Source organism: Salmo salar, chromosome ssa18 (genome assembly GCF_905237065.1).
Source record: "Salmo salar chromosome ssa18, Ssal_v3.1, whole genome shotgun sequence".
Lineage (NCBI taxonomy): Eukaryota > Metazoa > Chordata > Actinopteri > Salmoniformes > Salmonidae > Salmo > Salmo salar.
This window is the reverse complement of record NC_059459.1, coordinates 14,436,543-14,449,740: the sequence shown is the minus strand read 5'-3', so window position 1 is coordinate 14,449,740 and position 13,198 is coordinate 14,436,543. Positions and strand designations below refer to the sequence as shown.

Here is a 13,198-nt window from a genome sequence, read left to right as displayed (position 1 = left end):
TTTTGGACTTTATTTTTATGCCTTTATATAATATTTTTGTTTACAAAACACCTGACTAAAGCTGTATTGAAAATAATTTGAGGCCTCTGTGTGGTGTTTTTAAACTTTTTAAACATTAACTGTAACATAAGAAACCAAAGTATATCAGTATGCGATTCCTTAACTCTCATATTGACATAGTTTTCAACTAGCCTATATACTACAACAGCATAATGGCATTACTGTGAAATTCATTTATGGCTTTTGGTTTTGGTGTGCCACCCCAAGATTTTCAGTGGCCCCATCTGGCAACCCCATGAAACATTTCTGGGGGCACCACTGCAGATAGAACAATGGGTTAGTTATTTTAAAAAACTTTGACCGTACTCTGCGGAACCGGTATCTTTGGTCAGTAGTTCGCGGGAAATATTAATACATTGGATTTTAGATATATGATCCTAAGGGGTAGATGTTTCATGAAGCGATTTCATATCTCAATTCTGAACAATTTTATTGCGAGTGAAAATGTAATATGATCTTACTCATGATCATATAATCAAGTCTTCTCTCTTTCGATGTTCTGCAAACCAAAAATAGAAATACTGTTGGGTTTTGCAATATATCAGATCCCCCTGTCTTTAACATTAGTTTCATCCTCTTTGGCGCGAAATTATGAAGCCCCGCCTCCTTAATTCTACAGTCAGTCATCACACACAGACAGATTGCTGAATGCTTGTGTAACTTGTTTTTATAACTTGCTATATCTAGCTAGTTCTTCCAAAAATAAATATCCCAGGGAAATAGTTTATTTTGCTACATATCTAGTTTGGCACTTTTTCCCCCAATATGAGTTGGTAAGTCCTGTTTTGTTTCAAAACGGTCTTTGTGCATGCAGCTACCGTTAGATTTAACCTAGGGCTAGGCTAACGTTAGTAGCCCTAGCTAGCTAACGTTAAATCGCTATGACGTCGGTAACGTTAGTGTGGTGTTTCGTAGCTTCAAGGCTAGCTCGCTGAACTTCTTACTTGCCATACAATTTACACATGCGCGGTTATTTGTCTCACTCTCATTCATGTAATATTTACTAAACAGCGTAAAGGAAGAAACCCGAAGCATGTCTCCTCATTGTCCGAAGCCTAACGAATCTGAAGAACCGCTGGGTACAGCTATGGAGGAGACTTTGCCTGAAAATGGTAAGTGAAGACACTCATTCATTGGCCATCGGTGGCTTACTAACTTGTAGTAGCTACTACCCCTTAAAGGTTGCCTCCTAATGACAATTCTTCACTTAATATAAATTATAACCATATACGATTTATATAGAAAAGTATGTGGACACCCCTTCAAATTAGCCGATTCGGCTATTTCCACCACACCGTTGCTGAAAGGTGTATAAAATCGAGCACACAGCCATGCAATCTCCATAGCCCAACATTGGCAGTAGAATGGCCTTAGTGAATAGCTGTGACTTTCAATGTGGCACCATCATAGGATACCACCAAGTCAGTTCATCAAATGTTTTGCCCTGGTCAACTGTAAATGCTGTTATTGTGAAGTGGAAAAGTGTAGGAGCAACAACGTCTCAGCTGTGAAGTGGTAGGCCACACAAGCTCACAGAACGGAACCACAGAGTGCTGAAGCGTGTAAAAATCACCTGTCCTCGGTTGCAACACTCAATACAGAGTTCCAAACAGCCTCTGGAAGCAACGTCAGCACAAGAACGGTTTGTCAGGGGCTTGTCAAAGGAGGCATTTACATGTCAAAGGAGGCATGCACAAGCCTAAGATCACAATGCGCAATGCCAAGCTTGGCCTGGAGTGGTGTAAAGCACGTCGCCATTGGACTCTGGAGCAGTGGAGTGATGAATCACTCTTCATCTGGCAGTCCGCCATTCAAATGTGGATTTGGCAGATACCAGGAAAACGCTTCCTGCCCCAATCGATAGTGCCAACTGAAGCTTGGTGATGGAGGAATAATGGTCTGGGGCTGTTTTTCATGGTTCGGCCTAGGCTCCTTAGTTGCAGTGAAGGGAAATCTGAATGCTATAGCATACAATGACATTCCAAATCAAATTTTATTTGTCACGTGCCGAGTACAGTAGGTGTTACCGTGAAATGCTTACATACAAGCCCTTAACTAACAATGCAGTTCAAGAAAGTTCCGGGTTCCGGTGCGGTGGGACATTCTAGAAGATTCTGTATTTTGTGGCAACGGTTTGGGAAGGCCCTTTCCTGTTTCAGCATGACACTGCGCCGTGCACAAAGCGAGGTCCATACAGAAATGGTTTGTTGATCATGTGGAAGAAATTGACTGGCCTGCACATAGCCCTGACCTCAACCCCATCGAACACCTTTTGGATGAATTGGAATGCTGACTGCATGCTAAGCTAAATGGGCCAACATCATTGCCGACCTCACTAATGCTCTTGTGGCTGAATGGAAGCAAGTCCCTGCAATTTTACAACATCTAGTGGAAAGCTTTCCCAGGAGAGTGGAGGTTGTTATAGCAGCAAAGGGGGGACCAACTCCATATTAATGCCCATGATTTTGGAATGCGATGTTTGACAAGCAGGTGTCCACATACTTTTGGTCATGTAGTGTACTTTAACCATATCACCACTCAGCAGCTGCAAGTGTGGAAGCTGAAGCTGTAGTGTCTGCAGTTGTCATCACAAAAGAGATGGAGGAAGAGGAGAAGCAGTTGATGGAGAAAGGAGAGAAACAAGAAGAGGAGATGATGAAAAAGGTTAGTTTTTGTTGTTGAAAAAACGTCTGAACAACTGTAGTGATGTTATTGGGGTAATGTTTTCAATGGCCAACATTTGCTCTTTTTTCCCCCCCAAGGCTCGAGAAGCTCGGGAGAAGGAATCTCATGACATTCGCTTCAAGAGACTGCAACACTTGCTGGAGAAAAGTAACATCTATTCTAAATTCCTTCTTACCAAGATGGAGCAACAGCAGCAGGAGGTAAGTCCTAATACCAGTGGAGTGGAATATTAGAAGTACCTCTTGCACAGCTTATTGTACAACTACTACCTATCCATAGATGTGATTTGATCATGTGACAGGTGAACAAATACGAATGAGAACAGGAATCTAGGCAGTCACTACCTAAGCTCCTTAGCTTTGCCGTTTCCAGGCCTCCTTTGTGGTTATGTTCATGCATAACTCTGCTGTAGCTATCCTTAATTGGGGCATAATTGCTTTCCAACTCGTGTGATTGTCTGAAAATGCATAGAAACCCATACAGTACCAGTCAAAAGTTTGAACACACCTACTCATTCAAAGGTTTTTCTTTATTCTTACTATTTTCTACATTGTAGAATAATAGTGAAGACATCAAAACTATGAACGAACACATGGAATCATGTAGTAACCAAAAAAGTGTTAAACCAAAATATATTTTAAATTTCACATTCTTCAAATTAGCCTTGACAGCTTTGCACATTCTCTCAACCAGCTTCACCTGGAATGCTTTTCCAACAGTCTTGAAGGAGTTGCTGAGCACTTGTTGGCTGCTTTTCCTTCCCTGCGGTCCAACTCATCCCAAACCATCTCAATTGGGTTGAGGTTGGGCGATTGTGGAGGCCAGGTCATCTGATGCAGCACTCCATCACTCTCCTTGGTCAAATAGCCCTTACACAGCCTGGAGGTGTGTCGGATCATTGTCCTGTTGGAAAAACAAATGATTGTCCCACTAAGCGCAAACCAGATGGGATGGCGTATCGCTGCAGAATGCTGTGGTAGCCATGCTGGTTAAGTGTGCCTTGAATTCTAAATAAATGACTGACAGTGTCACCAGCAAAGCACCATCACACCACCTCCTCCATGCTTCACGGTGGGAACCACACATGCAGAGATCATCCATTCACCTACTCAGCGTCTCACAAAGACGCAGCGGTTGGAACCTAAAAAATCTCATTTGGGCTCATCAGACCAAAGAACAGATTTCCACCAGTCTAATGTCCATTGCCTGTGTTTTTTGGCCCAAGCAAGTCTCTTCTTATTATTGGTGTCCTATAGTGGTTTGCAGCAATTTGACCATGAAGGCCTGATTCATGCAGTCTCCTCTGAACAGTTGATGTTGAGATGTGTCTGTTACTTTAACTCTGAAGCATTTATTTGGGCTGCAATCTGAGGTGCAGTTAACTCTAATGAACTTGTCCTCTGTAGCAGAGGTAACTCTGGGTCTTCCTTTCCTGTGGCGGTCCCTGTGAGAGTCAACATAGCGCTTGATGGTTTTTGCGACTGCATTTGAAGAAACTTTGTGTTCTTGAAGTGTTCCGTATTGACTGACCTTCATGTCTTAAAGTAATGATACTGTCGTTTCTCTTTGCTTAGTTGAGCTGTTCTTGTCGTATGTTATTTCATAGTTTTGATGTCTTCACTATTCTACAGTGTAGAAAACAGTAAAAATAAAGAAACCCTGCAATGAGTAGGTGTCCAAACTTCTCACTGGTACTGTATATTTACCCAAGTAGTCTGAATAGTATTTGAAAAAGCCGTGTCTTAACTGTACATTTTCCCTATAAACCCAGGAAATGCTGAAGAAAGAGAGACTGGAAAAGAAGACGCAAAAGGTGAGTGAGTTTTCCATTCCTATGAGTGTTTTTTGTTATGTTTCTGTGATTTACTGCTGCCAGCAGCTCCTTAATCACTAAACATATATACAATTTTCTTGTCACAGGGCACTGGCAAAAAGACTGGGAGAGGTAGGCAGCACTTGTGTCCTGTTACGTTGCATCATGAACACTGAATCCTCTAGTTGATGTTGAAAGCACAATTTTATATTGACGATATCCGACTCTTGAATTTGTCTTTGTTTTTTTTTTCAGTTGAAAGAAAGAAAAGGGAGAGGGAGGAAGATTACAAAATTGCTGATGTCATGTCTAAAGAGGTAAGGGTGTCCGTCTCTTTTTGAAATGTAGACGAATGCCTATTTCACGCTATTCAACCTTTTTTTGCATATGTCATTATTTTTTTACTTTTTGTTTCAGGAAATTATGTCCAAGGCCAAGAAACCTAAAGTGGAAGACGAGGTAAAGGACTTTTGTTTATACACTGCAAGGAGCATTTTTGAACTGATTGTTACTCTTAGACTCAAGAACTTGGGAGAGTGTTGATGAGTCCTAGATGTCCCAGATGCTCTAATGTCAATATATCTGTCCGTGAATAACAGGAGGTCCTTGGGAAGAAGAAGCTAGAAGCGGAGGACATTGAAAAGATGAGTGACTCAAATGCTGACATCAAGGGCCGTCTGTCGGAGGCTGTGAGAGACAATGCCAAACAACTGCTGGACCCAGACAGGAAAGTGAACGGGCAGGCCGTGCCCGCCCAGCAGCCCCTGCTCTTCACTGGGGGAGTCATGAGGTCGTACCAGATAGAGGGCGTGGAGTGGCTCAGGGTAAGTGGGCTGTTGATTATGCCCATTTTGTTTGATCATAGAGATATTTCGTTATTACCTTGGTGTATTTTGTTTTCTCCAGATGTTGTGGGAGAATGGTATCAATGGGATCCTGGCAGATGAGATGGGTCTGGGGAAGACCATCCAGTGCATTGCCCATGTGGCCATGATGCTGGAGAGAAAGGTGCTGGGACCCTTCTTGGTGGTGGCCCCCCTGTCCACTCTGCCCAACTGGATCAATGAGTTCAAGCGCTTCACTCCAGAGGTAAAAAGAAAAAAAAAAGAACTATTCAAAGTATTACAGAAGTTGTGCAATTGATACCATTTGAAAGTGAATATGCCAATCAATTACTCTTTATTTTAACTGTTCAATTCCTTGTTCATCTTGAATTGTCAGGTGTCAGTACAGCTGTACCATGGGCCTGCTAAGGAGAGGATGTTGTTGTTAAAGCAGATTCATAAGCCTCAGGGGCCTCACAAAATGTGCCCTGTGGTGGTGACCTCCTTTGAGATTGCCATGATAGACAGGAAGTTTCTGCAGGTAGGCCCAACTCCCCTACTCATATCATGTAAGAGTTGCATATAAGTTGCATGTCTAAATTTGCCTTCCTCAAGTTGTGAAACCTATTTAACCCATTCAGCATCTCACTGATAACCCCCTCTTGCTGTTCCTCCCCAGCGCTTCCAGTGGAAGTACCTGATCGTGGACGAGGGCCACAGGATCAAGAACCTGAACTGCCGACTGGTGAGGGAACTGAAGATGCTGCCCGCGGACAACAAACTGCTCCTGACAGGCACGCCGCTGCAGAACAACCTGGCTGAGCTCTGGTCACTGCTCAACTTCCTCCTGCCTGAGGTGTTTGATGACCTCAAGAGGTAAGGGACATGTCTGTCTGTTTGCCTCTACTGTTGGAATGGGACTACACAGTATGTTTTTATTTTGCCTTGTAAACTTAATTGCACTTTACTTATCTCTACAGCTTTGAGTCGTGGTTTGACATCGACACCATCGGATCGAATGCAAAAAAAGTTGTGGCTAACGAACGAGAGCAGAACATCCTGCACATGCTCCACCAGGTAAGCCCTCTGACTGACTAGCTCTGCAATTCACTGGGAAAGGTAAAACGGTTAAACCAGTAGGGAGATTGTCCATAAACTCTCTTTCATTTGCAGATTCTGACGCCGTTCCTGCTAAGAAGACTGAAGTCTGACGTGGCGTTGGAGGTGCCGCCCAAGAAAGAGATTGTTGTGTACGCCCCACTCACTGCCAAACAGGAGTCTTTTTACACTGCTGTGGTCAACAAGACCATCGCCAAAATGCTGGGCCGGGAGAAGGTAAGACCTTCAGTTCACTGTCATATGGTTAGACTATAGAAAAACAAGGGTATAGAATGGGGAAAAAATATTGGCGACTTCTTCTGAGGCCATGCTTTGTTTTGAAAGATGTTTCTAAGAGACGTGTCCCCTTTCAGGGGGAGGCCCCAGTGGTGCTGACGACCGATGGCAGGCCTAAGCGTAGGACCAGGAGGCCTGTGGACTACAAAGAGACTGATGGTGACACGCCCTATGACCTGGAGAAATACCTGGAGAGGGTTCAGAAGGAGGCAGAGCTGAGGTCAGAATCTCCTCTACTATCGTAGTGACGCAAACAATGCTGTGCCCATAAATGGGATGATTCTATTGTTATGGCAGTGCCTTTACATAATAGGTCGTATCAATTGTAGTTTATCAAGTCTGTATCATTTCTACATTTTTGTTAATGTCAACCGCATTTTAATGTCACCTCTTAATATAAATGAACCATAAAGACTAGAGTTTGAGATTTTCCCCAACAGTGGTGTAACATGCTGCCTATCTCTCCTCTCCAGCCCCACCCCGGTGGTGGACGTGCAGATGCCCCTAGACTCCCAGATCAACCTGAAACTGCAGAACATCCTCATGGTGCTGAAGAGGTGCTGTAACCACCCCTACCTCATAGAGTACCCACTGGACCCGGCCACTCAGGAGTTCAAGGTAGAGGCCCCGCTGGATTTCAATGGCTACTGGCACAAAATGATGTAGAAATGACACGGCCTATGAATGTTGTGGGTGCATTCATGACTTCAAATCGTAGCTAAGTAGAGACTTTTGTCAGAGCGTTTAGGGAGTTGGCCTGCCATCTGGTGTAGCTCATTTGTAAATGCGTTGTCTTGTGTTTCACCCTCAATCTCTTTCCCCTGCAGGTTGATGAGCAACTGGTGCAGACCTCTGGGAAGTTCCTCATTCTAGACAGAATGCTGCCAGAGCTGAAGAGGAGGGGACACAAGGTAAACTGAAAAATTCTTTGTCCAAGTGTTGGATTTTAATACCCCAACCTTTTTGCTTGAATATGTATTTATTGAGAGATGTTTGTGACCACTTCTGACTCGACATTGCGGACGAACAGGTGCTGATTTTCAGCCAGATGACGTCCATCTTGGATATCCTAATGGACTACTGCTACCTGCGTGGTTACCAGTACAGCCGACTGGATGGGACGATGGCTTATGCCGACAGAGAGGAGAACGTGAGTAGCGGCAGGATCTACTCCCCACAAAGGAATTACCCTTAAAGCACTCTGCCATGAAGCAGTCATACAGCTCTTATAATCATGTGGCAGTCTCTCTCCTTTCTTGTGCTGTGCAATTATCCCTCCATATTTTCTTTGCAGATGACAAAGTTCTCGTCTGACCCAGAGGTGTTCCTCTTCCTACTGAGCACCAGAGCAGGTGGCCTGGGCATCAACCTGACTGCTGCTGACACGGTCATCATCTTTGACAGTGACTGGGTAGGTGTAGAACTCTTGCCCTCTGGATGAGCGCAACAACCGTTGCCTACTACTATTTGTTTGGTACTGACTGGATGTGTGCCATATGATAATGAATGGACTCTTCTTCTGTCAGAACCCCCAGGCAGACCTGCAGGCCCAGGATAGGTGCCACCGTATCGGGCAGACCAAACCCGTGGTGGTGTATCGCCTGGTCACGGCCAACACCATCGACCAGAAGATCCTGGAGAGAGCCTCCGCCAAGAGGAAACTGGAGAAGATGGTCATTCACAAGAGTGCGTAGAGTACCACATCCAGGACACAACTATTACATTGAGGGAAATCTAAAACCCACATGAATGGAAGATGTATTAAAGCAGGGATGGGCAACTGGTGGCCTGGCCCCCCTTTTGTAGGCCCATGGACCAAGTTAAAATGGTAGAATACACATGGTGCAATTTAGAAATTTGGTTTTGAATCAGCAGGTTCTCTTGTCAGTCACTAACGGTCACTCACCCTTGTCAGCGAACATTTTTTAGCTGGCTAGACTAATTTACCAACCTATCTAAACTTATAGTAATCATGATCGAATACCGACCAGGGGGCCCCCATTGATTTGGTTAGTCACACTCACTCAGATGTCATATTAAAAACTGCAGACATTTCTCCACTCTATGGCAAAATTTGTAGAATTGCAGGAAATAAACTCAAACTTAATGTTTATATCTGCTGTCAAGAGGGGCCGCTAAAATGTTTTGCTAACGAGGGGTGGGCGGGCAACAATTTTGCTATGGGCACCCAAAATGCTAGGGCCTGACTGCACGCGTGGGTATGCAGACCCGCGAGCCACTGCTGCCGCTCATGAGGAGTTCAGATTTTTATTGGCGGCCCCCACCCCCATCAGTTGCCCCTCCCTGCATTAGAGATGCTAAATATTTCAGAACTGACTATTGTAGCGGTGATGTTTATTATTATTTTTAGGTGCATGTGTTCATATTTTGGTACTTTTATTATTTTTTTCAGACAAATTCAAAGGAGGAAAAGCTGAGCTCAAACAGACGAAGAGCTGCGTTGACTTGTCCGAGCTGATGGATCTTCTCAGTGCAAGAGATTACGAGAAGTACGAGATTGTCGATCAATGTTCATTATGAAACTCACTAGAGGAAATGTCAAATGTATAGTAAGTTGGTCGAAGTCTATTGTTATTTAATGACCGTCTTCCTCAGGGAGGTGAAAAGCACCAAGGGGAAGGTCATTAGTGACAGGGACCTGGAGTTTCTGCTGGACCGCAGTGACCTACTAGGTGAGTTCTATTAAAACGCCTACTGTCATGGAATGGGATGTCGTGGTGCTTTCTAGAATGTAACGTATTTGATCCCCTGCTTCACAATATACTCAGATCCTTTGTCAGCATGCTTTACCACTGTAGAGCTCCAGTGCCGTCCCCTGTAGAATGGCCCCCCGATGAGCCCTCGACATCTATTGTGAATATAAACCTAGCTTTTGTTTGGGCTCAATTGTATGAAATGTAATCATTTGTCTCCTTCCAGATAAGGCCAAGAGGAGCTCAAAGCAGGAGAAGGTTGGAGTCTTCAAGGTTATCGAAGCCAAGGAATCATCTGAGATCAACTTGACCAGTGTTTGAAAGAAGTCGAGCTACTCCTAAAGGCATAACCAAAAAGCTCTTGAGCTAGATCCTAATGGTCCACAACACTGCTGTTGGTTATAATACTGAGACTGAAACCAGAGGACTTACTCAAGCCGTCCTCCTAAAACAACTGTTTTTATACTAGAAGAAAGAGTATTTCATTGTAAAGTTTATGCGTCTGTTATTAACTGCCTTTTTGTTGGAAGTTTATTTTTGTTGTAGAGTTTGTCAAATACTGTTGGTTATAGTGGAGTCTGTAACCAGGGAGACTGAAACCAGTCTTCCAGAAGCTGCTTATATGTAACAAAAGTATTCTTGCAGCTTTGACATCTTTCTTACCTGCCATTGATATTATTTTTGTCGTGGAGTTGGATACTGTTTGGACTTTTTTTAACCACTTTTGGTGCAGTGACTCATTCACTTGGAAGTCATTTTTTTGTAAAAACCCCATTTTCGCATTGGAACCAATTTACTTTTCACAATACATGCTAAAGTAAATGCTGTACTCATATCTTATTCAGTTCACAAAATGGGTTAATTGATACTGTATGTTGGACCAGAACTCCAAGCACTTTTATGTAAGGAAAGGTATTTCTTTACAAGCTGAGACCGTTCCCTTTTAATTGTTTTGTATGCAACCCCTCTTCTAAAAAATAAACAGTATCTCCTGAATGGGTTATGGTCATGTGAGTTCTATTCCTTATAATAGTGGAACGTGGTGCCACTTACTTACAGACGGTCTGTCAGTAGGCGTGTGCCAAAAAAGATGAATGTGCCTTTTGAAAAGGCTATGCATGTTTTCACATACACGTACAGTGAGGGGGAAAAAAAGTATTTGATCCCCTGCTGATTTTGTACGTTTGCCCACTGACAGAGAAATGATCAGTCTATAATTCTAATGGTAGGTTTATTTGAACAAACAAATCCCGAAAAATGCATGTCAAAAAGGTTATAAAATGATTAGCATTTTAATGAGGGAAATAAGTATTTGACCCCTCTGCAAAACATGACTTAGTACTTGGTGACAAAACCCCTTGTTGGCAATCACAGAGGTCAGACGTTTCTTGTAGCCACCAGGTTTGCACACATCTCAGGAGGGATTTTGTCCCACTCCTCTTTGCAGATCTTCTCCAAGTCATTAAGGTTTCGAGGCTGACCTTTGGCAACTCGAACCTTAAGCTCCCTCCACAGATTTTCTATGGGATTAAGGTCTGGAGACTGGCTAGGCCACTCCAGGACCTTAATGTGCTGCTTCTTGAGCCACTCCATTGTTGCCTTGGCCGTGTGATTTGGGTCATTGTCATGCTGGAATACCCATCCACGACCCATTTTCAATGCCCTGGGTGAGGGAAGGAGGTTCTCACCCAAGATTTGACGGTACATGGCCCCGTCTATCGTCCCTTTGATGCGGTGAAGTTGTCCTGTCCCCTTAGCAGAAAAACACCCCCAAAGCATAATGTTTCCACCTCCATGTTGACGGTGGGGATGGTGTTCTTGGGGTCATAGGCAGCATTCCTCCTCCTCCAAACACGGCGAGTTGAGTTGATGCCGAAGAGCTCCATTTTGGTCTCATCTGACCACAACACTTTCACCCAGTTGTCCTCTGAATCATTCAGATGTTCATTGGCAAACTTCAGACGGGCATGTATATGTGTTTTCTTGAGAAGGGGGACCTTGTGGGCGATGCAGGATTTCAGTCCTTCACGGCGTAGTGTGTTACCAATTGTTTTCTTGGTGACTATGGTCCCAGCTGCCTTGAGATCATTGACAAGATCCTCCTGTGTATTTCTGTGCTGATTCCTCACCGTTCTCATGATCATTGCAACTCCACGAGGTGAGATCTTGCATGGAGCCCCAGGCCGAGGGAGATTGACAGTTCTTTTGTGTTTCTTCCATTTGCAAATAATCACACCAACTGTTGTCACCTTCTCACCAAGCTGCTTGGCGATGGTCTTGTAGCCCATTCCAGCCTTGTGTAGGTCTACAATCTTGTCCCTGACATCCTTGGAGAGCTCTTTGGTCTTGGCCATGGTGGAGAGTTTGGAATCTGATTGATTGATTGCTTCTGTGGACAGGTGTCTTTTATACAGGTAACAAGCTGAGATTAGGAGCACTCCCTTTAAGAGCGAGCTCCTAATCTCAGCTCATTACCTGTATAAAAGACACCTGGGAGCCAGAAATCTTTCTGATTGAGAGGGGATCAAATACTTATTTCCCTCATTAAAATGCAAATCAATTTATAACATTTTTGACATGCGTTTTTCAGGATTTTTGTTGTTATTCTGTCACTCACTGTTCAAATAAACCTACCATTAAAATTATAGACTGATCATTTCTTTGTCAGTGGGCAAACATACAAAATCAGCAGGGGATCAAATACTTTTTTCCCTCACTGTATAAAAACAATGTTTGATACACATGTCATGGTTGGGGATCAATAAGTGACCCACCAAACAGTTCACATACTTAATCAGAGTAAAACAGCTGTAGAAAAGACCAGTGATGGAAAAAGTACTCACTTGTCATACTTGAGTAAAAGTAAACATACTTAATTGAAAGTGACTCAAGTAAAAGTGAGTCATCCATTAAAATACTACTTTAATAAAAGTATTTGGTTTTAAATATACTTAAGTATCAAAAGTAAAAGTATACATTACAAATTCCTTATATTAGCCAAACCAGATGGCACCATTTTCTTATTTTAATGTACGGATAGCCAGGGGTCCACTCCAACACTCAGACATCTTTACAAACGAAGCATTTGTGTTTAGTGAGGCCGCCAGATCAGACCAGGGATGTTCTCTTGATAAGTGCATGAGTAAAAAGTACATTATTTTCATTAGGAATGTAGTGAAGTAAACATCAAATATAAAGAGTGAAATACAGATACGACTTATAAATAGTAAAGTACAGATACGACTTAAGTACTACTTTAAAGTATTTTTACTTAAGTACTTTACACCACTGGAAAATACTGGACCTGACAAGTGCACAGCATTCATTAAAAGCACGTTCTGTCATTCAAAGGTCAGTAATTGTTAAACAGTGTTGAATTTGCTTGCACCTGCTCAGTAGGAGCTAGTGAACACACCCTCCATTCTCTCCTAAAGCCTCTGGTGTCAGGGTGCTCAGCCTTGCACATTACTGGGGTGTGGTCAAAGAGGACACTAACCTGGCTGGTGCATTTTCAACCTCTCTGTTCGGACACTTAAGACTACCTCTAAAAAAGCACCAAAAAAATACTAGTACGGCACTGACATTTTGATTCAACACTGGAATTCAGTTGATTCTTTAGTAAGGACTATTTTGTGGTAGGGCAAATCTTACCTACTTGTTTTTAAAATAAGGTGTTTACGGTTACTTTTGTACAGTATCTCTGTTCT

General features: G+C 43.1%; 1 protein-coding gene across 2 annotated transcripts; it reads left to right on the top strand.

Annotated features, from left to right (window-relative positions):
* The first annotated feature begins 658 nt into the window (after nucleotides 1-658).
* LOC106576686 (lymphocyte-specific helicase) lies at nucleotides 659-10,487 on the top strand. Of its 2 annotated transcripts, none has more exons than XM_014153993.2 (23): nucleotides 659-833; nucleotides 1,072-1,172; nucleotides 2,606-2,724; nucleotides 2,823-2,945; nucleotides 4,517-4,558; nucleotides 4,666-4,690; nucleotides 4,814-4,875; nucleotides 4,976-5,017; nucleotides 5,158-5,382; nucleotides 5,465-5,647; nucleotides 5,780-5,923; nucleotides 6,062-6,258; nucleotides 6,363-6,459; nucleotides 6,556-6,717; nucleotides 6,855-6,997; nucleotides 7,251-7,395; nucleotides 7,605-7,688; nucleotides 7,808-7,927; nucleotides 8,072-8,188; nucleotides 8,304-8,463; nucleotides 9,191-9,287; nucleotides 9,394-9,470; nucleotides 9,718-10,487. In XM_014153993.2, exons 1-23 carry the CDS (start codon nucleotides 826-828, stop codon nucleotides 9,810-9,812), a joined length of 2,568 nt encoding a protein of 855 aa, XP_014009468.1. In that variant the 5' UTR covers nucleotides 659-825; the 3' UTR covers nucleotides 9,813-10,487. The 2 variants fall into 2 exon arrangements, with proteins under 2 accessions (XP_014009468.1, XP_014009467.1); XM_014153992.2 differs by having other exon boundaries at nucleotides 2,603-2,724.
* The last annotated feature ends 2,711 nt before the right edge of the window (nucleotides 10,488-13,198 follow it).

What these genes read in the sequence shown, in the direction of transcription:
- LOC106576686 (XM_014153992.2), top strand. An exon ending in TAGACAGGAAGTTTCTGCAG is followed by an intron (nt 5,924 to 6,061) that starts GTAGGCCCAACT and finishes GTTCCTCCCCAG; the next exon opens with CGCTTCCAGTGGAAGTACCT. An exon ending in TCATCTTTGACAGTGACTGG is followed by an intron (nt 8,189 to 8,303) that starts GTAGGTGTAGAA and finishes TTCTTCTGTCAG; the next exon opens with AACCCCCAGGCAGACCTGCA.